Source organism: Rhinopithecus roxellana, chromosome 2 (assembly GCF_007565055.1).
Source record: "Rhinopithecus roxellana isolate Shanxi Qingling chromosome 2, ASM756505v1, whole genome shotgun sequence".
In the NCBI taxonomy this organism is placed as follows: domain Eukaryota; kingdom Metazoa; phylum Chordata; class Mammalia; order Primates; family Cercopithecidae; genus Rhinopithecus; species Rhinopithecus roxellana.
This window is the reverse complement of record NC_044550.1, coordinates 21,235,196-21,263,072: the sequence shown is the minus strand read 5'-3', so window position 1 is coordinate 21,263,072 and position 27,877 is coordinate 21,235,196. Positions and strand designations below refer to the sequence as shown.

The window sequence follows — 27,877 nt, the reverse complement described above, 5'->3', positions numbered from 1 at the left end:
TTTTTTTTTGAGACGGAGTCTCGCTCTGTCACCCAGGCTGGAGTGCTGTGGCTGGATCTCAGCTCACTGCAAGCTCCGCCTCCCGGGTTCACGCCATTCTCCTGTCTCAGCCTCCCGGGTAGCTGGGACTACAGGCGCCGCCACGTCGCCCGGCTAGTTTTTTGTAGTTTTTAGTAGAGACGGGGGTTCACTGTGTTAGCCAGGATGGTCTCGATCTCCTGACCTCGTGATCCGCCCGTCTCGGCCTCCCAAAGTGCTGGGATTACAGGCTTGAGCCACCGCACCCGGCCTGGGAAGGATATAATTTCTAAGCCACCAGAAATATGGCAAATCATATCCAGCTGCTTGGGGGCACTGAGGCAGAAGGATTGCTTGAGTCCGGCCTGGGCACCATAGTGAGATCCTATCTCTTAAAAAGAAAAAAGTAAGAAATATGGCAAAAAAAAAAAAAAAAAAAAAAAAAAAAAAAAAAAAAAACCTGGGGAATAAAAAATTCTCTTCTTATGTTTGAAAAAAAAGAAAGAAAAGTATACTATTTTAAGAAAACACTGGCCAGGTGTGGTGTCCCATGCCTATAATCCCAGCATTTTTAGAGGCTAAGGCAGGAGGATTGCCTAAGCTCAGGAGCTGGAGACCAACCTGGGCAACATGGTGAAACCCTGTCTCTATTTGAAAAAAAAGAAAGAGAGAGAGAAAGAAAAAAAGAAGACAAAAATGCTCTGTTTCCCATAGAACATTGTCCATCCATTCAGGATGGCAAAATAGGTGAAGGGCTTAGCACATAAACTTGGCGTGACGTTTTTCCTGCACATTATATTTTACATTTTGATCACCTTGATTAGTAATCTGAATATTTATTTTTGTAGTGGTTTTTCATTACGAGAAAGGACTTGCATAAGCAGTGGCATGGCATTAGACTCCAATCTTGCCCCTTCTGGCATCACAACCTATGAAAGGCTACAGAGCATCCTTCTGTGAAATGTAGGAAGTAGTGTGGTACAGAGAAAAGGGTGTGGTCTCTGCATCTGAGAGAGAACGCTCTGTGTCCTCCTTTGGGCCAGTTACTTAACCTTTCTAAGGTTCCAGTGTATGCTATAGAGACAGACCTTGTAGTATTAATTACGCAACATATCTGAAGTGAATATTATGTAATAGATGCCCAATAAATGTTGTCAAGTATCTCTAGTAGTATTCTCATGCCTTAAGAATTTCAGCAGGCTGGACACAGTGGCTCATGCTTGTAATCCCAACACTTTGGGAGGCCAAGGTGGGAGGATCGCTTGAGCCCAGGAGTTCAAGGTTACAGTGAGCCGTGATCGTGCCACTGCACTCCAGCGTGGGCAACATAGTGAGACCTTGTCTCAAAAAAAAAAAAAAAAAAAAAGTGTCAGCAAATGAGCCCTAGACTTACATTCAAGCAGGGAGGAAAAGCCAGTTGAATTCCTCACAGAGAGGAAATGAATACGCAGAATTATACATAGAGGTAGAATGTGTTCTCTGTCCCCTGGCTGTCTCCCTGACCCTAAGGACTAAGGGCCCCAGCTCTTAAGGACTGGGTGGTTGGAATGTCACTGCTATAGATACAAGAAAGAGAAACACACGTTTCACATTATAATGAAAGCACAGTCACCAGCGGGCTGATGTAGGATCCCTGTCCTGGCGATAGAACACTCTGTGCTCTTTCACTTTTTGTGTAGCCTTTGAAGGACCCCTTTTTTCTCTGCATTCAAAGGGGCTTCATTTGTAAAATGAGAGCAGAAGCTGTACCAATTTATCCCTAAGTTTCTCAGAGATACTATGAGTACACAAAAAGTCCCCCATCCCCCATGTCTTGTTTCCAATGCAACCAGCTTTCAACATCCTCTCTTCCCAATTCTGAAAGCTGATGTTTTCATAATTTGGACTAGTTTCCACCAACCAAGCAGTTAGGGCAGATCTAATGCAAACCCTACCTAAAAATATAAAATGTTATCTATTTTTTCTTTGGCTAATTATATTGAACACAAAAATAATGTAATTCTCCTGAAGATCTCGTTGGTTTAAACATATAACTAACATTTTATTTGTCCTCCATAATTTATTGTTTCCCCCACCATGTGCGTGTGCATGAGTGCATGCCCATGCACATACACACACACATAATACATGAAGTGATGTATATTTGAATATTGATCAGTTAGTTCATACTTCAAATACTCTGGAGAAATGTGAGCTATTTAAAATAATTTTATGGTCGAAACATGTTTTTAAAGTGAAGAATTATTTGGCAAAATAGATTGCTGTCTACAATTTTTGTTTACATACTTATATGTCAGTTTTTAAAAATCTGAACTGTTAAAAGGTGTTATTAAAACTCTGTATTTTTCTACTTTTTCCTGATTTACATCTTTCTTAGCATCCATAAGAACAGATAATCACTATGACAGTTTATTTGAAGAGCAATTAGTGCCCAACACTGCGCAAATGCCATGAAAGGGAAGCTGGAGGCCGGGCGTGGTGGCTTACGCCTGTAATCCCAACACTTTGGGAGGCCGAGACGGGTGGATCACCCGAGGTCAGGAGTTCGAGACCAGCCTGACCAACATGGAGAAACCCCGTGTCTACTAAAAATGCAAAATTAGTGGGGCATGGTGGTGCATGCCTGTAATCCCAACTACTCGGGAGGCTGAGGCAGGAGAATCACTTGAACTCTGGAGGTGGAGGTTGCAGTGAGCCAAGATCACGCCATTGCACTCCAGCCTGGGCAACAAAAGCAAAACTCCGTCTTAAAAAAAAAAAAAAAAAAAAAAAAAAAAAAAGGAGCTGGAGACAGATGAAGTCCATACAAAGTCCTATTTTTACTCCTCTTAATTCACATCCTTGTCTCTTGATTACTACAAAAATAATGTTGAAGATTTTCAGGTTAAAATGAAATTTTTTATGTCTATGTAAGCTAGAATTTTTCTGAGGCCTGCAGAGTCATAGGGATTGTTTCCAAACCAAAAGATGATCTTGATTCATGCAATTTTAAGTGCTTTCTAGAGTTTATTGTTATTTTTAAAACTTCAAATATAATGTAAATTTAAAAATTGATATTAATGCATCACCTATGAATCCATCACAAATAGCTATGTGATTTTTAAGTAACATTAAATTTTAATTAGTTTATAGTTATGACATTTGAAATTCCTTTTTATCTCTTTTACCTGGGTCACACAGTTCTTCACTGACATTAATCTTTACAGCATACTTTTAATGGCATTTTTATTGTAAGTATATTTAGAGAACAGATAAATTGAAGCTCTCAGACTTTCAAAGCTTAAGCCATTGATTCAAGTCTATGCAGTGGACAATACAATAAATCCAATATTTTTTATTCCCCGTTCACTTACTATAAACACTAAACACAGGTATTTTTGTTTATTTATTTATATATTTATTGCTACCTACATTTCTGAAGGTTTTAAACGTGTTGTAAGGCTGTTTTTGTTTTCTAGTTAATTAGCTTAAAATTTTCCTTTAGCAGAATTTACCCAGTAATTTATTATGCAATTTATTTATGACTTTCTAATGCTAAACTTTAAGAAAAGATATTGAGACTAAATTAAGTGATTGATTGATGATTCCAGATTAGTTCATAGTTCAAGGAAAGTATCTTACAACAATTCAATCTTTTTTGTGTTAAAAGTGAGAATTACATTTTTTAATTTTTCAGTTTTTTAACGTTAATAATTGTATATATTAGAATTCCAAGAGTACATGACCATTTTCTTCTAGTAACTATAATGAGAGCATGAATGCTTTCTTCTTAAAGAAGTACCATCATTTCCTGTTACAGATATTTCATAAAGTCAAGTCACTTCATCCATTCCTGAGAATGATTTATATATTCTCAGCCATTTTTATACAAAAACCTACTCTACTCTTCAAGATATTTTTCACTCAATTTTATTTGTTAAGCAGAACACAAGATATTTCTTTTCTTCATGTAATTATTTTTGGGTGTCTTTAGGGGAAAACAAAAAGTTAGTTGAAGGAGGTTTTTTCCTGCTGGCTTGAAATAAAACTATTATAGTAAGATTTTCTTTAAAACCACTTTCCTCCCGACTTTTTTAGGCATGTTACTATAAAGTTTGATACCAATTATTATTCTAGCAAATGAAAATATTGGGAGAAGAAAGAATAAACTGTTGAAGGATTGGGATTGCTGAGAGAAAGGGGTAGCTGAGGAAGTAAAGCTTCTCACTCGCTGCTGCAAAACAGAAAAAGAGTGAAGCAAATGTTTATGAATGAATTATGACATCATGAAATCCATTCTTTTCTATTTTAATGTAAAAGACACTGCATTTTATAGAAGAAATGACAAAAATACTGACATATTACATCTAATTAAATTGTATCCATAATTGGGAAAAGCTTTATAAAGTAATTTCCCTTAAATATACTCTTTGAGTCACTTATGAATTTCCTCGATCATTCATTCAACAAATATTTATTTAACCCTTACCTAGTGTGAGGCACCAACTGAACACTGAGTTTACAGCTGTCTCTACCTCATGGAATTTCTAGGCTAATGGGTAGTAGGGGGATTAAATGAACAATTATGTGAAAACTCTGTAGATTTTTAAATTAGAATACTGTGAAGTATTATAACAGAAAAGCACAGGGCTCCCTGACCCAGTGCAAAGCACTGAGTAAGAGCACTTCCCCAAATCGGAGACTTTCGGTGAGGCTCCCAGTATAAACGGGAGTTGGCAAAAGAAGGGGAGCTATCACCATGTCACAATATTTAAAATTTAAACTATAGATAACCTTGGTCTTAGAATTCTATTCCTAAAACACCGTATTGTTGATATTATTGATCACTATAGGGTTTTTGTATTCATCATGGACAACTTTTCCTTAAAATTTCTGACTACTAAAATATTAAATCAATATAAACCACATACGCTGTTTTTGTATCATTAGGTCTGATCTCTGATACTCTTGATTTTGAGATTTGTGTTAAAAATAAGACTGCAATGTTATAATTTATTGTCAAAAATCATAACAGGTGAAATCTACCCAGTACCATTTATTTGATGCCAGGCCACATGGCCAAGAGGTAGCCATGATCCAACTGTGAGACAGCATCAGTGGGATTCATTTATGAGAAACTGAATTCCTTTCAGGATCCTCTTCTCTGTCTTCTCTGCCTAGTTCAGAGAACAGAAGCAGTATATCATATTTACTAAAATGTATCCAGTGTTTATTACCTGCTGGGCAGCGTCCTAAGTGTTACAGGCATCTTAGCTCATTTAGTCCTCATAGCAATTCTGTGAAATAGGCACTATGATTATCTCCATTTTCTTAATGAGGAAACTGAGGTGCAGAAAGAGTAAAAGAAGCCCAAGGTCATCCAAGTGTTAGTGGCAGAGTAGAACTTAAGAGCCAGGCATTCTGCTTCCACTGCACGGTAATGGTTAAGAGTGTGGATTTTTAAATTCAGAAAATCGTAGCTTTGCTGCTCAGTGTTTGTATGACCTCGGACAAATTGCTTACCTTCTCTGAGCCTTAGTTTCCTCATTTTTCAAATAGGGATTATAATGTTCACCTCTAAGTTTAATCAGAAAAGATAAAGGAAGTAATACATGTAACTGCCTATTAAAAGACTGTTAAATAACAGTAGATTGTTTTCCTCTTTGAATTGGAGGCATTAATGCCTCCATGATTCAGAAACCTCTTAGGTGTCCAAATGAGTATCAGTAAGAAGTATTATCTCATTCTCTTCATTGACCTTTAGAATTTTTCCACTTGGACATAAACATTTAAAATTTCTATTAATAATTAAACACATTCTCTTTCCAAGAGAAAGAATAATTTATCATTCAAACTATACACAGTATCTTTAAAAACTATACTTTAGGAAATAAAGAATTAGCTGGGTTTTAAAACTTTAAAAATGGATATGTTTTCAAGAACACATTATGTAACAAGTCATGGAAACCTAAGAGAACCAGGTGAAAAAATAAAGGTATTTCCTTAAGTCACATGAGCTTGAAAGTCCAGCGCTAATGCAGTCTTCAGCTTGGCTTTGTTCTGACAACTAAACTTCATCACTAAGAACCCAGGTTCCTTCATCTCTTGGCCCTTCTTCCATGTTCCTGCTGTCAACCTAGTTCCTGCTTTCCTCTCAGTTGTAAGGTGGCTGCCAATCACTCCTGGCGCTGCATTCTTTCATATCTACATTCAGAGGGTGAAAGAGTGTCTTTCCCAAAATACGCAACAACTCTGTTGAGCTCTTTTCTGACTGGAGACACGTGGGTAGAGGTCTTTTCCTCAACCTCTTGCCAGGGGAATGTCAGATGAGGATTGGCCACTACTGCTGAAACTTCTTTTCTCGTGATCCCAGTCCAGTGGAAAGTTATAATACACACGAATTGCCTAATTTAGAAGAGATTATTGTAACAGAAGGGAGCTGAAAAACTGCTGTATCTGACTTTTCCCAGCCCTAAGAAACTCACTCCATATGACCCCCTTCATCCATTTTGATATTTCATATTCCTATCCCGTAAGCTTTTATTCTTAATCTTTTTTCCCCCGTAAGAGTACACATTGAGGATAATATTTTTATATTCAAAACAGAGAACTCTCTGTGGCATCATGCTCTCTGGCTGGTTTGGGCTCACTTTTGCATCTTTCATGTTATTTTAAAAGGGGATACTGGGTAGTGCTTCCCTTGGATGCAGGCGAGCAGTGCTTCTCTTCTAAGCTTCCTTTGTCCATCTTGTAGTATCACCCTCCTCATAAGTGAGGAGTCCATAGGGCCAAGGAGACTTGCCTGCCCATAGTCTTGTCTTCCCACTTCCAGATCATGTCTCAGGTACCTGGAAGCCAAGAGTTGCTGCCTCATCTGTCTTAAGTCCATTGTCAGTACTGGGCCCTCCCCAGATCTGTATTCTAAAGAGTGGACCATCCTGCTGGCACGTGCACCCCTAAGCCTATGGGTGGCTGTGGAGCATTGTTGATGAGGAGCTGTGGGCAGGGCTTGGAGGCTGTGGTGTTCACATGTAATCCCCAAGGCACTTCCTAGAGAGAACTAGGGCTGGAGAGACAAAGAGGATGGGAAGAGAAAGGAGGAAATTATCAGGCAGGGAGTGGAATGGGGGAGTCTTCCATGTGACCATGCATACTCCTACTTAGACCTTCAGATTTTGTGAGTGTCCTCAAGACAAATAATTCCTCTCATTTATGTAAATTTCACCCAGATAAAGTCAATTTAGTATCTTTCATGACCCCACCCACCCCCCGCAAACTTCTAACTATCTCTCTGCATTACATTTCCTTTGTTCAAGTTGTATTGTATATATTTCTGTCTACATGAACAGTATGAAAATCTAAAATTAAAAGTGTTAACCAAAAGACTTATTTCTGAAACACCTCATACTGTTATATTATTGATACAGCTATCATGTTTTCTTATTTATCATTTTTAGACATTTGTAATTTTTTTTTGTTTTGTTTTTTTGTTTTGTTTTCATTTTTTTGAGACAGAGTCTACCTCTGTCACCCAGACTGGAGTACAGTGGCCAGATCTCGACTCACTCACTGCAAGCTCCACCTCCCGGGTTTACGCCATTCTCCTGCCTCAGCCTCCCGAGTAGCTGGGACTACAGGCACCCACCACCTCGCCTGGCTAATTTTTTTTTTTGTATTTTTAGTAGAGACAGGGTTTCACCATGTTAGCCAGGATAGTCTCGATCTCCTGACCTCGTGATCCACCCGCCTTGGACTCCCAAAGTGCTGGGATTACAGGCATGAGCCACTGCGCCCGGCCAACATTTGTAATTTTTTAAAAAGCATAAGGAAGGTTTGGTCACCAGGTTAAATTTAGTTATTAAACAGTTTAAGACCCATTTCAGCAAATTACCTGAAAGAGAGTATTTGTATTAAGTTCCTGGCTGATATACTTGTCTGCTTTTCTACTATTTAGTATTCACATTACCAATGTGGACAAAGAGATTGAAACTGCCTTTGCAAAATTATAACTAAGGAAATTATGACAGTGAAAGATATCATACTTAACCAGCTTCATCTTGCTTTTAACCTCTAAACTGTCCTTGTCCATTCCTGGGCATAGGTTGAACTAGTCTTGGATTTTACTTATAGTTTAAATAATAGCCCTTCCCAAAAGCTAAACTGTTCTTGTAAAATGAATGAAAGGCCACCAGCCACCGAGTAAGGATGAGAGGGGCTGGAATTCTAAATATTACCAGTCGTTATTCCAGAGGTCATAAGATTTGCAAGTTACGTCACTATCGTGAACCTAAGATTGGCCTTTTGAGACGTCTTTTCAGGTTTTTACATTTCTAACTGGATGGCCACACCTCGACCTGACAACAGGTTCTGTGGCCCCCACCCAGGAACTGACTTAGCATAAGAGAACAGCTTCTACTCCCTATGATATCATCTCTGAGCCAACCAATCAGCGCTTCCAATTCACTGGCCCCTACCCACCAAATTATCCTTAAAAGCTCTGAGCTCTGAGTTTTAGGGGAGACTGATTTAAGTAATAATACAACTCTGGTCTCCTGCACAGCCACCTCTGTGTGAATTACTCTTTCTCCATTGCAATTCCCTTGTCTTGATAAATTGGCTCTGTCTGGGCAGCGGGCAAGATGAGCCCATTGGGCGGTTACACGATTCTAATTTTAGGGAGGAAGTTTGCTGTTTAGATAACTCAGTAGGGATGCCAGTTCTCTGATGCATAGGCAAACCTAATTGTCCAGGCTAGGGGTTTTCTCTTTTTACTTTTGTGTGTTACACAGCTTCCTGTGCTTCCAGGAATGATAAAGAAAAAGAATCAGGGATTGGGGATGCAAGTGGGAGCTAAAGACTGCAGAACTGTTGCACAGAGAGAGAAGCCGATTTCCTAAGATGGTCTAGGAGGGAGGGAAGAAGGAGGACAGTGAAGTGGAAGAGGGAGAGAGGAGAAGCCAGTAAGATGAAGACAGATTCAGCTCCGTGATGACGCCTTCCTGAGAGTACCAAATAGTGAATCTTGAATTCATGAAATTCCTGCAGAGAGGAATTCTTGAGGAAACTGGTGAAGAATTGACTGAACCACCTGAATTGGTGTAGGGCAAAGCAGAGACATGTATAGATGCAAGGCTTGAGCAGGGGACCGGAAAAAGCAAGTCTTAGACTTGAGCCAAATTTAGTCAGATCTCTAAGAAATAAAGAATGACCAGGTAACACCTTTAGTCCAACAACAACAGCAAGAGCAGCAACAGCAACAACTAGTAATAGTAATAAATCTTACTCCTTTAGAGTTGGAAGAAAGCAAATATTTGATTCAGCCCCACACACTTTACAAGAGAAAAACAGCCCAAATGGAAGCATAAGCAATTTGTTCTTTGTCATAGAACTGGAAGTTCAGTACATCTAACACCAATGTACTGAACAGCTATTATGTGGAACAGCTGGTATTATGGTATTAGGCTGGTATTAGTGTTCTAAAGCCACTTTACTATTTTATGTGAAAATTAAACAGAAAAGAAACATGATAAAATTGAATAATGTTTTTAGACACAAGCTGCTTGAATAGAAGAAACACAAGATGAGGAATCAGAAGACCTGGGTTGTAATCTCACATCTACCTCTTCATGGCTCTTTGTCTCTGGAAAAGTTACTTCCTCTCTCTGAATGTTTCTTCCTCTGTTAAGAATGACTGGCTTGGCTCCTTTCACTAAAATATTTCACGTTTTGTGAGTGCTCCTGCTTAGGGAAAAGCAGATGTTAGTGAGTTCATGGAGTAAATGATGACACTTGTGTAAATTCTGAGAGGGTCTTTGGGGAACTTTAGATGACATGAAAATTTATAGAACCAGCATCATCCCAGCTACTTCTCGCCCCTCACCTGAGGCACTGGGGGTGAAGGAAGAAGCAGACGGAAGAGATGAGCAGTACATGGAAACGTCGACAATGCCCCAGGCTCTGGACCCACAGGCTGAATTGCTGGAGCCTTTAGTCCTCTAGGTAAACACCCTTCCCCCAACAGAGTCCTGGAGGGATTTTCTTGGAAGCCATTGACGTTCTCATTGCTGTCACCCTGCCCTTCACAGACTCCTCTTCTAATTCACACTCACCTCGCAACACTCTACCCCATGCTGGGCCTGTGTCCTTCAATCCTATCGATTCAGACTGATCTGGGCACGACTTGGAGGTGTGCCACTGCAGAGTTAACATTTCTCCCATCTTTTCCTTGCTCCCTTCTCTTTTCCCATGGTGGCTGCCTTGCGGGTGCCTGAGACAGAGTCATCTCTTGCCATGACAGTTATATTATTTTCCAAACTCCCAGTTGGGCAGCCTTGCTGTCTCGTTTCCTACCTGGCCTATTCAGTGCTTCACATCTTCATGTAGGCTTAATGCATTTGATTCTCCTATATTTATTCATTCCTCTAACACTGATGTACTGAACAGCTATTATGTGTGAGTGGTTTTAACAGGTGCTGTGAAAGAGTAATGAGCAAAATAGACCAAGTCCTCTGCTCAAGGAGCTCATAGTCTAGTGGTGATGGGGGTATGGGAATGGAAAATAGGGTTGTCAGATAAAATATAAGATGCCCTATTAAAGTTGAATTTCACATAACAACTGAGAATTTCTAATATGACTATGTCCCCTTTAATATTTGGAATATATTTAACTAAAATATGATTCATTATTTATCTGAAATTTAAATGTAACTCTGTCTCCTATATTTTTGTTTGCCAAACCTGAAAGTCCTAATGGCGGGAGACCAAAAAGAAACACAAAGTTGTATCTTAGGTGGCAGTTGGTATAATAGAGAAAGGCACAGGCATGTACCTTTATAGGGAGTGGTGATATGGTTAGGGGAGTGGGGGAAACTCAGGGGTAACCCCTGTAGTAAGGAGATGCTTGATTCAAAGTTAAAGGAGGTGAGAGAGCAATCCTATGGCTATCTGAGGAAAAAACATAGGAGGTCTATTAGAGAACGCTCAGGTGCAAAGGCCCTGGGCAGGCGGCTGCTTTCCACACTGGAGCAAGGTGGGGATGGGGCTCAGTGTGGCTGGAGTATGTGAGGGGGCAGCAGAAGGGAGGTCAGAGGAGCAGCAGGAGTCAGATCATGTGGGACTGGGGCCATTGTAAGGATGTCGGCTCTTATTTTGAATGAGATGGGACAGGCTTGCAGAGAACTGAGTGAAGGAGCTCTATGTCTGACTTGCTTTTAAGAGAATGTTGGAAGCTGGTGGGTGGCAAAGAACTCCTTTAGTTGGTCCCTAGAGGCAGCCTCTAACCACTAGCTTACCATACAGACAGTACAGAGACCAGCTGTGCCATGTTACATACAAGAACTTGATCTCCTGGACCCTCCAAAAGCCACTCTGGCCTGAGCCGGAGCTTGCTTCTAGTCTCTCCACCCGCCACATACTGCTCCAGCTTGGCAGAGTTCTCTGGTGCATTTTAACTGCATATGCAATGGAGTGGAGTCTCCATTTTGAAGTCTTGCTGTATGTTGACTTGCTTTAATACTGATAGTACTCCTTCCTTGCTTTTAAAGGCTTTTGGTTCATGATGTCTTCTAATAAGTAAATACTTTTATAGTTTAAACCAATGCTCGTTAGAAGCAGAAATATAATGCAAGCCTCAAATACAAACTGCATATGTAATTTTTAAGTTGACCACATTGGAAAAAGGTAAAAAGAAGTAGTCTTAATTTTAATAATATAGTTTTTAAACTCAGTGTCTATTCAAAAGTATCATTTTAACATGATATGAATTAATATTTCAAGAATAATAATATTCACATTTTTAGTGATATATTTTACATTTTTTTCCCTACTAAATCTTTAAAATTGTATTCTGCACTTACATCCATCTCCATTAGGACTAGCCACATTTCCACTGCTCCATAGCTGCCTGTGGTTAGTGGTACCAATTGGACAACATAGGTTTAAACACTGCTCATTTTCCAGGTGTAACGTGTAGGTCCATTCTATTCTCATTCCAATTTCCAGAAAGGAAATCTATCGTGATTGAAGTGATGATGAGCAATATTACTGCTAGATGACATACTTCCTTTGAGCACTCAGTATTTGTAAGAAAACCACATTTCTTTTTATCCTTAACTATTCATTCAAGTTGCCCTTGAATGACAGTACCTAAAATAATTGTAATGGCCGTGAGTGATGTTTTACATTAGAGTTCCAAAAGAGTTGGATTTTTAAAAAAAAAAAAAAAAATGAAAGCAGCAAGCCATCCTTCTTAAAAGTCAGTCCAACTTGTTTTCAGCCCAAAATGGAAATGGCCATTTGGGAATGGTCATACTGGGAATAGCCTTTAAATTTAAAGTATAGTAGACAAAACCCCATTAATCTACCTGTGGTTAAGATGTTAGCTGCTGTTTTTCTTTATTACCATCTATGGAATACCCTCAGTGTTCTAAGTATGAAATGTGTTCAGAAATAGATGGATAGATTGTGCAACAAACATGAGACCAGCTCCCCCCACCCACATACACACACACACACAACCTGGTTCCCATTTTTTTTGTTTGTACTTTTCTGATATATTTTTCTGTATATGTACATGTTCACTATCATGTAATAGTGTAACATCATGATAACTTTATTTAGAGGATTCATGATAATAATTTTTGTCCTGATATTGAAAGATATTAATACAAGATGTATGCTTTATTCCTCAATAAGACTTCTCATTGATTTCTATTTATTATGTTTCTTACTTCATGAAGTGTAAGAAAACTTTCCCCCAAAAATGTTTCATGAACTCAATTAGATGCCCCCAATGTGTATATGTATATGTGTATATGTATACATATATGTATATATTTCCCCCACTCAAAAATAAGCTCTTTGGGCACAGGCAGTTGTCATGTCTATTTCATCTTTATGTCTCAGGAAACACTCAGTCCAGAGTAGAACATATAGTAAATTTTCACTGTTAGTTGAATAATCAGCATCTACAGACTCCTGTAGCTTGGCTACAAAACTCAGACTTGTACAGTGGTTTATCTTTTATATTCTTTGCACAGAACCTGGGAAACTAAGTGTGGACAATAACAGAATGCTCTGTAGTCCCTTAATCTAACTTGGAGTATGTGTTGCTTGATATAACTATTATAAAGGTAAAATGCTATCAGTCATTTTTTCCTCTAGCTTTATTCACTTTTCAGCTGTAAAATTTCGTGAATACCTACTTAAATTATGAACCCATCAGAAAATATTTAAGCTTACAAGTAAAAATTTAAAACTGAACAACAGTAAGCTCTCATTTGTGCATATTAAAATAGCCACAAAAATAATTAAAATTGTGATATTCAATGCTGTTGTGAAAAACCATTGTTGTAAAAAGTTGTGAAAAAGTAATACAGAGTGGATGTCTATAAAAGCAATGCCTATGAAAAAATTTTTAAAGTGCCTATAAAAGCAAATAAAACTCAGAACTCTTTTAGAAAGCAATTTAGAAGTATGCAGTTAGTGCCATAAAATGTTTCCATTGACTAATAAAACAAATTTGGATAATTTATCATAATTAAATTATTTGACAGAAAAATATGAGTATATTTACAAAGGTGTTTATTTTAGTTTATATTTAATAGTAAAAACTGGAAGAACACGAGTATTCAACAATGTGGGACTGATTAAACAAATGATCACACCTGACTTTGATAGATGATTAAACTATTCACAAGACAGTGTTCACAAATACTGTGTGAAAACAAATGTGCGTATAAAGGTTTAAAAAATCAGAACATCGAGCTATGCAATATGTTTACAATTTCTTGAAAATATGTAACTGTAAATAACAAAGACCAGAAGGAGACGGGACAAAATGAAAACAATTATTATAGAGCAATGGGGATTACAGGTACCATTTTTTGCTGCCTTTTATGTTAAAGATTAACAACATAAAAAATCAAAGAGAAAAGGGAGATCAAGCTTTAGTCCCTCAATGTTCATATATTAAGGAGAATGTTATGCAGATACCTCAGTAACATTTCTCTTCCTTGCTTCAAAATCTCAGCATGAATTTTTGTCCTGTTCCAGAGGCTTAACCAGTTTTTTAAAAAATAACTCTGCTACCATGGTTATTCTTTGAAAGTCTAAACAAAGTTTGCATTGTTTCCTGGCGGCATCTCTTATTTGCATTAAACCGTGAGTTATGATATTAGTGCTTCCTGTTGTGGATTCTTTGAAGCAAGCAGACTCCATAGGTCTTTTTCTGGTTGCACAGTAAATGATACTCCTTTTTCAGGATGTGTTCTGTTTCCAAGTTCTTATCCTTTGTTATATACAAATGGCATATCAAAATTTCCCCGTAATGACCATCATTATTCTAAGTCAACATTTTTTCCCATTTTACCAAGGAAAGTGCAAGAGTTACAATTACAGTGTGACTTTATATAGGAAGCAGAATTTTTTTTCCAGGAGGTTAAGACTTTAGCAATTTTAATAATCCACTATAATAGTAAAATACTTTTCGCTATTCTAGAAAGACACCACAAGCTTCACATTGCTTAATTTTTCTGGTAGATATTAAAAAAATCATCTCTATGTAGGTTATATTTAATTCAGGTTTCTATATATTCTGACAGTCATTTATAAGTGGGACTATAAACCAAATAATAATTAAGATAGAAATATTCATCATCTGCTCTCTCCCAATTCCTAGATAACATTCATTCACTTATCAGTGTAACATGGTGTTAAGAGCATAACTTCTTAAACCAGAGCATAACTTCTTAAGCCATGAAGGTTCAAGTCCTGACTACAGTTATATAAATCTGGACAAATTACTTAACTTCTCTGTGCCTTAGTTTCTTTGCCTGTAAAATAGAGATAAAAATAGTACCTACCTCATGGAAATTTGTGAGAATTGAGTCAATGAATATAAAGATCCTGGCACTTAAGAAATGTTACTGTTATTATTAACATACATGTTTTTGAAGCTGAGAACACAAATGTAAAAGTGACAGAATTCCTGCCCTCCAGGTGACTTAGAAAACATTCTCAAAAATCAATTAAGTTTGCAGTGAACCTAAAACTGCTCTAACAATAAAGTCTATTTTTAAAAAATCAACTAAGGAGCAACTTTGCTGGCCTCAATGGAAAGAAGAAAGTTGTCCAGTAATTGGGGCACACAGTGAAGGGCTTTCAGAATGTTTTAAAATGAGAACAGAATTCTAATTGCTGTAAGTTTGAGACACATGGAAGCATAAAGGGCCAAAGTATCTTTTCCTTGTTTCTGGGCACTTCAGGGAGCTTTGCCTCTTTGGAAAACAATTGCTGGTTCAGAGTCTTGAAAGACTGGTAAACATCATCATCTTTCTGAAATAGGAAATTTTTTCTAGTCTGATAGCCATCATCTTTTGTCCAAAAGCGTATCGCTCGATATGACAATGAGATCCATAAGTCTGAATGTTTTATTCTTCTTCTTTTTATAATAAAATTGGAAAGAAAAACCAAAGCTATTTTTAGTGTTTACTTTTGTGTCAGCGTGTCTAAATGAATTAAGTAGGTGTTCAAAGATGTGTGTGTTCTTCAAGATTTAGGTTTGTAAATGTTCATTTAAGTCTAATGTGAAAACAGAATGATTTATTCTTTCTTTTTCTGAGCTGATGAATCACTTAAAAGTTTTTTGCCAAGAGAGTCTTGTATTTTCAGATGTCTTTTACTCATTCAAAAAATATTTATTTGATGTTCACAATGTACCCAGCAACATGCTAGATATTAATTTCCACTGGTAAGTTGCCTCAGTTTTCTTAATGATGATAAGACTGAACAAAGGAAATTAACCCCGTTGTATCCTTGCTCCATTACATGCAGCATTTTGGACCATGGAAGCTAACTTGAATTTAAACTAATAGTCACTTATTCTTTATCTATTTCTAGAGAATTATTAGATGGCTGTGTCCTCTAATGATCCATGTAATGTATTGATTTTGTCTATTTTACTTAGTAGTATCTATTTTTCTATTTTGAGGGTGAGCCCGGGTTGCCTGGAGCAGTAGGACAGAATGGAATACCAGGACCAAAGGTTAGTATAAATAAAGTCAAGCAGAATCATCTGACACATGAATTGTCAGGAAATTATAAGCTATTATTTAATACAATTTTTAACAATCTCACCAGTTATACTTAAATGGGTATTTTGTGAATAGTATAATATGCTACAGTATAGAACTTTGTTACTAATGAATTAATTACATTTGTGATTCTCATTAGTATTAAATGCAGAAAAATAAATGGGATGTGATTGTCTAACATTTTTATTCTGGGATACTTAAATAACATGAGTAGGTCTATGTTTCAAATCTGACTGTTGTCATTTTACCACTTAATGGGTATATAAAAACATAGGTCATGTCCATATTGCCTGAAATTTTGATATTTACATATGCTTTACTAAAGATGACATTCACTATGGCTTTTCCCCAAGATTTGGCCACCTCCAACTCTTACACAACGTAACCAGTTAATCAGATGAAGGCAGATTAAAGATGTTTAAAATTTAAAAATGGATGTAGTCTGAATTACTAAATAGGGAAAAAATGTAATGAAGATTTTTTATTCCAAGTTTTCTTTGTTTCTTAAAAAAAAAATTGAATTAGTGAAATATAAAAAGATTGGTGACAATTTAGTTTAAATCAAGCAGGCAGCCAAATCCCAAATCCTTTGATGAGCGAACATCCCTTGAAGTACAAAACTAATGTCTAATCCCATCAGCTGTGCTGGTGTGTATTCCTACCCACAGATGCCTGTCAGCTGATTTTACAGATCATTTGCTATTGACAGGCGCCTAGGACAGACCCTAAATTTATAGACCTGTCCTTTGTCCTGCAGGAGAGGAAAGAAAATATTCCTTTTGGGACTCTAGCTGTTTTCCTGTGTTCTTCTCTCTGTTTCTCCATGCTAAAACACCAGACAATAGGAGTTAATGCTTAATGCATGTTCACAGTGCTATTCTGGTGTTGCCTAGCGACCATCAGGATGGGTGTTGAGCAGTGAAGGTGACCAGAAATGCAGAAAGCCAAAGGGTCAGGTTGAGTTCCGGAGAAAAGAGTCTTGCTTCCAAACTGACTTCTGCAGTGGGTTATAAATTAAAAAAAAAAAAAAAATGAGTATACATATGTAACAAACCTGCACGTTATGCACATGTACCCTAGAACTTAAAGTATAATTAAAAAAAAATGATAATTGCTTTATTTCATCTTTTTTCCAAAGCAGTCTGATCTTATGGCAACATTCACTCAAGCTTTTCATAGGAAACTACATCATTATGTATATGATTTACTTTAGGACTCCTACTCTCCTGCTCCAACCTCTGTCCTTTGCTGGGTAAAGTGAAAATGAGATTCTCTTCAGGACACCATTTTGCATTTTAGTCCTCATGCCATCCATGTCATCATTTTGAGTAGGGACATCATTCCTAAACTCACTTCAATTCTGCCCCATTCTGGTGTCTTTCTTGAAGGTGCCTCCTAAAATATACCTGATCTGGAACATGCTGGTTACCAGAAGCTAAAGAGAGTTTATGATATTGTAAGGGGTTCAAGATTAGGACTGTTTATGATCATGTTAGGGCAAGACAGATTGGGTAACTACCCTGGCACCCTAGAACCTTGAAATGATCTATGAACCAGGGAATGCTTTGAATAAAAGGATTTTCAGAAAAATATGCTAGTCTACCTTACTAACTGAGTTTAAGCAGAATAAAAAATTGTAGGCTAAGAAGCCTCTCAAGATACTGAATTGCCACACCATTGTTCTCCTTAGTGCTCCAAAAGCCAGTTTCTGGATGATTATCTTCAAATACATTTCTTAGTGCTATAAAAGCAAAAAATTAAGATTACATTTGATAATTGGTATTCATGCTCACATTCTCCAGGAAACTCATTTTATCATTTGTTTTCATATAACAACTACATGTAGCCAAAATAGAAAGTGTCATGCATAACTTACCTAGTAAGTTCAATATCTGTTTTGTTTAATAAGGATCATAAAATTAGGTGTTTTATGATGTGATGTCACCCAATCTCTGTCCTTTTGCTCAGGGAGAACCTGGAGAACAAGGTGAAAAGGTAAGAATGATTCTGCCTGTATTTCTGTCTCCCTACTCCCCACCACCAGCATACCAAAGAAGTACCCAAACTAAACTGTATGCGTGAATGGATGGATGAGTGGGTAGATTAATAGGTAGGTAGGTAGGTAGATAGATATAGATATATAGATATAGATATAATGACCCCTGTGTTTTTTCAAACTGTTAATTAGTGGAAGGAGGAAATAGTGTGATTCTTATGTATAGACAAAAATTTGGGTTAAAAAAAAGTTTTAAAAAATAAAAAGAAAGGTGCCGATGTACCTTCAGAACAAATATTTAAAAATGAAGAGAAAGAGAACAAATTTAAACATTCTGTATCAGGCTTTTAAATGGGTTTCAAAAATCCTTAGGCCTGCAAAATCTGGTCTGCCTACTTGCTAATGCCGTTCTAATACTTTTCCAAGCACCCGCATCTCTCTCTACTGCTTCTGATGTCACTAGGTTAAATGGATACAGATGTTTACCTGCAGCAATTATCTGAAGGTTGCCCACAAAGAATTCCCATAAAAACCAAAAAGAGAAATAGGAAAAGCAGAGTGTTAAATTATCCTAGACTCTTTTCCTTACTTGGGCCTGTCCTGATTATTTTTAGGCTCTGATTGCTTGTTATGATACTTATTTTCCTGGTTCTCATGCTACTTATTTTAATAGTGTTTGAAAAATATGCTGAGTAGGAAACTACCAAGTTACTGCATCATGCTCTTCGTAAGTGATATGGTCTTTCTGACAAATGAGTTTTATAACCTCTAATCTCAAAAGAAGTTTATCTAAAGATCAAGAAAAATTCTTGATTACAACTGTATTTTTCAACATTGTAAAGAAAACAAAAACATTAGTGGAGGGAGAGCAAAATATGTGGGTGGAAAGGGCAGTCTCCTGAGGAGGCAGTTCAGTTAAACCCTTCGCTTTGCAATTACTCTCTGCCAGTTTCCCTACTAAGAAGGTTTGTTTGTTTGTTTTGTTTTTTAATAGAGGGATTTTTGTGCAATTTTATAAAAAGCATGCAAATCAACTGCCTATCAAAGGTCCCTCATAACACATTACTAGGATATTTATTTAGCATCCAATCAGTTCATGGTAATTAATTTGAAATTAATTAGTCACTGGGTGACTCTTTTGTGTAGAATTTAGAAGGGAAAAAGAGCAGTATCAGCACCATACCAGGCGTTCATCAGAGAAAGTGTCCCAGGCTCTCGTGGCCTGCCCCAGTGTATTCGTCACCGTAAACAAATGCCCAAGCAGACTGACTTCATGCTTATTTGAAAGAATAAAGCAAAATACAGAGAAAAAGTGAAAGTCTCCCTTCCCAACTTCCTTTCTCCCCTCTCCCAAGAAAGTTATGATCAATAGTTTCTGTCCTATTTTGAGAAACTTTTTAAGTAATAGAAAAGTGACTGCATTCCAGCCTATAGAATATGTGAATAGTAATGCATTGTTATCATTAATAGCTTATGATGTGCCAGATACTGTCCTAGTTGCTTTCCACACAGTGTAGCACTTATTTCTTATAACTGTGTAAATTATCCTTTCCCTTACATTGCACGGGAGAAACCTGATGCAAAGAGAATCTCATTTGCCCAGTAGGTGCTGGAACTGGGCTGTCTCCCTGGCTCCAAAGTCCATAACATTTCCACATAACATATTGTAAGACTTATATTGAAGAATTCAGAATTGAAGGAAGAAAGCATGGATAATAAACGAATGCTTTATTTCCCTAATGCATTGTTCTGTAGGCAGAAAAGAGATGTCAGTGAAGGAACAGGCATAGAAAGTCTCAAAAATAACAATTAAAAAGCATAAACTATGATTTTTTATATTTTTCTAGTAAAGCATAAAACATTCATTTCACAAGTGCAAACCATGTAGGCCTAGATAAATAAATATTCAGTCCACAGATTTTGAGGGCCCTGTCATGTACTTTGAGGCCCTGGAGATTTGAGATGTGCTTGGAGACAGGGCAGGATTTATACAGATGGAAAGGGAAAGAGAGGCGAGGGATCCAGGTGACAGAAATAGTATGAAGGAGGACTCAGAGGTGGTAAGGCCCATGGCATATTCAGAGAACTGTCAGAAGAAAACCTTTGTTTGAGTGGAACTTTGAGGAGAGACAGAATTAAGGAGGCTTTAGGTGCCCAAATAAGGCATTGGAAGATAGATAAGCAAGTGTCTTCTGTTAATACTGTGGAATAGTTTAAAACTGTTCAGCCGTGTTCGTTGTAGTAAAATTTCTTTTATTGATATCAGACAACTGGTCAAGTATAAATACATTAGCTCTATAGAGCATTTGCAACAGATTTTAATATCTAGTGTTCATGAAAGAAAGCTTAAAATAATGAAAAATACTCTTTGCTTAATGTCACCAATGTATTTTACATGTGTCACTTGTTTCCCCTCCTCAGGGAGACGCTGGAGAGAACGGCCCCAAAGGTGACACAGGTGAAAAGGTACAGTTTTGTAAGATATGAAAGGGTACATATATGAGCAAGAAATTTTATTTCAAGTTATATGAAGATGTGAGATTTTTAGAGAGATGAGTGAGAGTTGCTAAATATGAAAAGGTCAGAGATCATTCTCCAAGATTAGAAAACATTTAAATATTTGATTTATAAAAGGTGATTATTCCACAAGCTCCTATCCACAAATTAAAACATTTCAAAGTAAAATGATATATCAAAAATTATAGAAAATGTATAGCTAAGTTTTCATTAATATGGCTTTCAAGGAATTAAAATACTTATTCATGTGTAAATGGGACGCTCCCTTTATACTCAGGGATATGAAAATAGAGACCTAAAGTGATTCAGGTTGTACCAGTTTCAGGAGAGAACATGTCAGAGAATTGGAATGAGATTTAAAAGTCTGATTATAAGGCATAAGAATGATATAATGGACTTTGGGGCCTTGGGGAAAGTGTGGGAGGGGGCTGAGATTAAAAGACTACACATTGGGTGTTGTGTATACTGCTTGGGTGATGGGTGCACCAAAATCTCGGAACTCGCCACTAAAGAACTTATCCATGTAACCAAATGCCCCCTATTCCCCCCAAAACCCATTGAAATAATAATTTTAAAAAGAACAGGAAAAGAAAAGTTTGATTATAAGTTAATGTCACTTGATTAGACCCTCTAATGCAGTCTTGAAAATTTACCTCAATTCAACTTCCACTAAATCTGGATATTTTGTCAGGCTTCATATTCTTCCCTGGGCAAAGGGTCTTTTAAACCATTACTAGCATTTATACTGCAGTAGCTTTGTGGCTTGTCTTCTGCCTCCTCTCTTCTTATTTTTCCTCAGTCTATCATTACAGCTTTTGCTTGGATTCATACTTTATAGATACCTCTGACATAGGAAAGTTGTTATACTTCACTTGTGCTATGTTTTAAGGATTAAGAAGATCTTTTAAGAAATTGAAAATAGAATAAAGTCAGATGGGTTTTAATTTAAATCAAGCTAAGTAATTGAGTGATGAAGATGTATTTATTTAGCCTTACAGTTGAGACTTTGGAAATTATTCCACTTTGAAAATTATTACAGTACAGATGGATAATGGTTAGTCATAAAAACATAGCCACAAAATAAAAAGAAATTTATCTTTTTTCTTCTCATAAATATTAATATAAATATGGCATGTGTGGTAGGAGTGAATTAATGTCACCAAGTAGCAATTGTATTTATATTCAAGGAGTCTAGAAATTAGAGTGGGCTGTCAGTTTCTTATAGATCTGTGTTTCTCAACCTCAGCACTATTGACATTTGGGGCCAGATAATTCTCTGTTATGGGGCCCTCAGATGTTTAGCATCATTTTTGGCCTCTACCCACAAGATGCCTATAGCACCTCTGAGTTGTGACAATCAAACATGTCTCCAGGCATTGTCAAATGTTACCTAGGGGACAAAGCCACACACCCACAGTTGCATATCACTGCTATAGGCCCATTTTATTTATCTGCCAACTTTAAGTATCGTGCTGCAATCAAATATGGCATGAATCTGTTTAATACAAATGAGACCAATGATATACCCTGATTACTCTCAAAGTGAAAATTTGAAACCCTAAATATATAAACCTGGTGTTACATCTAACTTGCTTGTTTTTGCTTAAAAGCAGAAGTCAGTAAAGTGCCAGAACATAAATATTTTAGATTTTGTGGGCCATGTGGTCTCTGTCACAGCTACTCAACTCTGTTGTTATGGCATGAAAGCAACCATAGACAATACATAAACAAGTGAGTAGGCTGTGTTCCAATAAAACTTTATTTCTGGACACTGAAATTTTAATTTCATGTAATTTTCATGTGTCATGAAATATTATTGTTATTTTGATTCTTAAAAACCATTTTTAGCTCCTGGGTCTTGCAGGTGGCCAACTGAATTTGGCCATAGTTACCAACCTCCACTTAAAAGAAAGGAAATATTCTACACAGAGGGCAATTTTTTTCAAGTGAAAAAAATTTATACTACATCTGAACTATGCCTATGTGGATTTATGTAGAGAATTTTATGCTTAAAAGATGTCTTTTTAAAGTTTCATTTTTGGAATGTAGGACAAAAATTGTTTCTTTAATCATATTGTAAAATTAAATTTTTTGCAATTTAATTTTACAATGGTGAAACAGCTTTTTTCTTTGAAAAGACCAAGGTCATCTCAAAGGAATACCGTTCTTATTTTATATATTAATGCAAATCATTTCCCATACTGACTCACACATAATAAACTCTCAATAAATATTAGCTTTTCTTCCCACATGGAAATTGAAATCAACTAGATTGTTTTTCTTTTTTTATCAAAAAGTTTTATTAGTCAACTGAAATTAAGTATAAGAAATGCTTCAGTTAAAACGGAAATCATTTCTATAAACCTTCAATGGGTCTAAACAGGGGATTGTAAATAGGAATCTGTAATGTGTATAATATGTAATCCGACCTGTAGCATTTATCCCAAGAATGCTGTAATTGCAATATAATTTTTGATGTGTTTTTTAAACATTTCCTCCTTCTGTCACATAATTTGTTTCCAGCATGTTGGAAACACTCTTCTCATGGCCTTTGTGTACAGTATGTGAAACTCATTCATCGTTTACCAAGTTTGAGATGTAAAAATTTTTTAAAATCCTTCTTTTCTGCCATTGATGTAGTAAATTACGTCATTGATTGACTTTAATAGGATTTTTTTTTCCTTTTGATTCAACTCAGCGCCTTTGGATGGTAAAGTAATCTAAACCTTTCCAGACTGGTCATCTGGAAATACTGTGGAACTATAAAAACCACTAGACTGGGTTTTCTCTGTGGCCAGCAACTTCAGCACACTCTGGCCAACAATCATGGTACACCCTAGGTTTAAGAGCATAAACCTGCCAAAGATGGAGTTCAGTCATGTGTAGAGTTACTGTCGAAGGATTATGTCCCACTCTTAGGAGTGTTAACCCCACCAACAAATGTAGAAATTGATTTCTTATCTATTTTCTCCTGTGTGAAATGGGGTGTTTGTGCTGCACACTGAATGGTTTGGCCACATCGCTCTACTCTTCACAATTCTGTCTGTTGATTCAAAAGCTCTGCCTTCGCTTTCTTAACATTGCCTGTTTTTTTTTCTTTGCTCCCCTCTCCCCCATTTCCATTCCTATGTGTATTCACACTTGTCTTCATCTTCATACTTCACATCTACATAGCAAAGATGCATGTATGAAGTATGAAGTATGAATTATGAAAATGCATCTTTGACTTGCATCCTCTGAGCCTTTTCAGAAGCCACATCATATTTACAGCCAACGAAACTGTCTTCTTTTCATAAAATCACACCTGAAGGCCTATCCCAGTGGGCACTCCTGCACCAATCAGTGCCGGGCCTTCCCTAATTACCACACATCATTTCGATAATTTAGAATACTGTTGCTGTCTGTCCTCCTCCCCCGACTCCTCATCATCACTTCTCTACTTTCTAATCTTACTCATTCTTCAGTCCACTGTAAACTTAATTTATGTCATTTCCCTGGAGCAGCCTTTAGTCTCCTCTGGACTAGGTAGGTCACCTGCTATATGCTCCACAGCACTCCTTATAATTCCTTTGATAGCCATGCATTTGCTTATCGCATCTTCTGTGCATGCATAGTGACACAGAATTTTCCAAACCTGACAGTCTCTTCCTACACCAGATTTCAAAAAAAAAAAAAAAAAGGAAAGAAAGAAAAAAATAAATTATCATTCATGCTTTCCATCAACAATATTTTTGCACTACATATATTAGAAAATGATGATTGCAATGCAGGACAAGGACAGGGATTGTAACTGCATTGCTTAATGTTATCTCCCAGCTCTCAGCATCTATTAATAGATATGTCTGGCACACAATTAGTGCTTGATAAGTATTTGTTGAATGAATTAACGAATGATAAAAATAAGTCACTACATTCACTTCATATATCCACATACGCCTTATTAACACACACATATAATTATCTACTGAGTGTTGTTTTGAAAATAATCACAAACAAAAATGGAAACTGTGCTTGAATGAAACATAGTAAAGTCAAATTCATTTATCTAAAATATCTTCTTATAGTATTTCCTCATCTATAACTTACCCTGTAGAAATGTTTATTTCCAAGCCAACTGACTTACGAAGCTAAGAGTATACTTAAGACATAGTTGGGGTTTTTCCCCCTACTTTAATCCAGTATTCATTTTCACTTTGTGGGGAAGGAGGATTATAAACACACACTATTTTATTTCCACTACTTGCAGCATTATCCTTTAAAATGCTTAACTTATGACTGTCTTCCCGCAGTCATGTAACCACTTAAAAGTTGTAAAAATTCCTTGAGATTTCACAGTTCTAAGTCTTTAAAAAAAGAAAAAATAGATCACTCTTAGTTGTCCATCAAATGGAACTGCTCAGATTTCCACAAATATATTGCCCTTTCAAGAAACTGTCTTTTTCTTCCCATCTACTTTTTATGAGAACTAAATCTAGTCTTTACTCACATTAGGGATTATCTGGATGCTTTTCATTAAGATATTGAATTAAACTACAATTAATACAAGCAGCTTCCTTGTATTTACAAGTTTACTACAGCCTTTATGTCCTGTTGTCAAAATGAAATAAGCCAACAATTCTTTTCTATTCCAAAAAAAAAAAAAAAAAAAAAAAAAAAAACATGGCAGTGGAATTTAGGAAGCCCCAAATTCATTTAGCTAGCTGCTTTGATATCCTTGTTTATTAAATGGAAATAATAATATCTGCCCCCTTTATTTCATGAGAGTTTTGTGAGGTTTAAATGAGACAAAGTAGGAACTTTGTAGAGTCAAAATTGCTTTTATGAATTCAAAGATATTATTGTATAAAATATTGCAAACCTGATTCATTGATGGCTTTCACTGATACTGATGGCTTTCAGATTTAATTTAGTAGAAATAAGTATTCTTTTTATTGGACATATTTATGCTGCTTCCCATTTGGAACTCAATTGGATATTAATGATTGGCAAGAGAAATTAGTCTCATTCTACAGTAAGACAGTATTAGGGTCCCCTTCTTCTTTATGTTTAATTACATTTTAATTTTCAACAGGAGGTATAGCAATTATAGATGTCAAAGAAACTCACATAACTATCGGTTTACTTAACAAGCTAATTTGCTATTTCCTTCTCTTTCCTAAGCTTTTTTTTTTCCTTCCTAAAGAATTTTACTTTTTGATCCCTGACAACTGACCTGTTTAAAAATTCTTTTGAGATTTGTTCATTCGTTCACCATATATGTATTGAGCATATACTATGGGCCAGGGCACTGAATAAAAATAGATCCAAAATCTGCTCACATTCAACTAACTGTCTAACAGAGAGATAGACAATGAATAGGCAGGAAACATAAATAGTCAGTTAGAAAGTAAGCTGCGGTGGACATGAACAGACCACAATGCTACGGAGTAAGATGTGTGCATGAGGGGCATGCGTCTGATGTGTCTAGGCTGGTTGGTGAAGGGGTCTTTGAAAAAAAGCCACTTAGGCCAAGAATTGAAGAGAGAAAGTGCCAGCCACGGGCAGAGGGGAGAGAAATTGAGGGAGCTGGGCAAGTGGCTCATGTACAGAGGCCTGAGGCCTTATGTCTGTCTCTAAAAGAGATTGATGAGGAGCTTCTGGAATCTAGAACAAGGAAATGGGCCCCCGGAGCTCCTTGAGCATTTGTACAGATGAGACAGCTGAGGAAATCCCAATATGTGCCTCCCTCCTGTGGCTGTTTCTGTTTTCTTGACAGTCTCAAATGACCTTTTCTTTTTCCTTCTAGCATATTCATGAGACAGAGAGGGCTAGAAGGAACTTGAAATTCTAGGCCCTTTGCCGACCTCATTTCAGAAATAAGCAACATTCGCAGCTACCCTCCATATTATTTTCCCCATTAGTTCCTATCTGCTTATTTATAACACGTTTGCTTTAGAGAAGTATTCACACTCCACGAAATCTGGCTGGAATACAGTGCCTTTTAAAAAACAGATTCTGTCTCAAGACTTTCTCTCAGAGCTCACATGTGTCCCCCTCACCCACAAGTCATCCATCATCCTGTAACTTCCTGGTGCCTGAGTTACAATGAAATAAGTGTAAAGCTGGAAAAAACGTGCCCATTGTAACTGTGACAGTGCTTCATGAGGAAAACAAACTGATCTGCTGCGTGGCTTTTTCTAACTCGACATCATTAACCTCTGACTTCGTCTATTGAACCTTGACTTGCTGAAGAGCAAAAGGGTCAGGGAACTCCCAGTAAATGATAGCTGATGGCATTAATAAATTCCAGGAATAGAGAAAGCCAAAAGTTCCATATCCCTAAATTGTAATTTATTGCTTCACAATGTATTTTTAGCACTGTATCCAGGGAAGAAATTCATATTTGTGTTTATTTCACAGAATGTAGTCCTTATGTATCTGCATGTGAAGTAAACTCATGTTTTTAGGAAGTACATTGTTTATCTTGGAAATGTTGACATCTTAACAGCTGAGATATTGGTACAAAGTCTTATGGAGCATAGTTAGGCCCATTAGTCATGAGGTACCCTTTGAGTACCTGTGTTGGTAATGGCTCTCTGGGTGCTTGTGATGTTTCCTATTCCCATAACTTGTGGCATAATCTCTCCTGGGTTTCATTTTAGGGTGACCCTGGATCATCTGCTGCAGGAATTAAGGTAACTATAACCTTGCAAGTGTTTGTTGTACTCCAGGATTTACAGTTCTGATTTTTATAGGCCTCTACTTTCTCTCCCTTTTTAGCAACTTAGGTGGTTATCACTCTGTTCCTATTCTCCTGCAATAATTGGACTTCAAAAGCAATAGGGAATATCTGTGGGAAATTTGATGGAGGTTTAAATAAGAAGTCTTGCATTCTCTTCCCTTTCTGATTGGTTCTTATGGAAATGTGATTTATATGTGATCTATAGGTATATTTACAGCAAAAAAAAAAAAAAATTAAATCACTATGTCTAATGAGATGTAGAGTCGCAGGATAAAGGAAATAAAAGACATGTGGTTGTAGAAGGGGACTAGGCCATCCCTGTGACGGTGCCCAGAGGCCTAAAGGTTTTAGAAAATTCTTGTAAGACCGTCTTTTTCATCTTCGGTTTTCTTTGGCCAGGGAGAACCTGGAGAATCTGGTCATCCAGGGCAAAAGGTAATATCTCTATCTCTAGTGTGTTCTTACTGTCTCATATTCACCATTTTATATCTACCATCCACTGTGTAATATGAAAACAATTATTACAAAATGATGTGGTTTTCATGTTTTGCATTA

The 27,877-nt window shown here is 36.9% G+C and overlaps 1 protein-coding gene across 2 annotated transcripts in view; it reads left to right on the top strand.

Annotated features, from left to right (window-relative positions):
• Nucleotides 1-27,877, top strand: part of COL25A1 (collagen type XXV alpha 1 chain) — a 519,759-nt gene that overhangs the window by 407,677 nt on the left and 84,205 nt on the right. For both annotated transcript variants that reach the window (XM_010379093.2, XM_010379094.2), the window contains 5 exons: nt 15,986-16,039; nt 18,057-18,083; nt 20,506-20,550; nt 27,243-27,275; nt 27,722-27,757. In XM_010379093.2, coding sequence (XP_010377395.1) covers nt 15,986-16,039; nt 18,057-18,083; nt 20,506-20,550; nt 27,243-27,275; nt 27,722-27,757 — 195 coding nt within the window. The remainder of the gene's footprint in view (nt 1-15,985; nt 16,040-18,056; nt 18,084-20,505; nt 20,551-27,242; nt 27,276-27,721; nt 27,758-27,877) is intronic.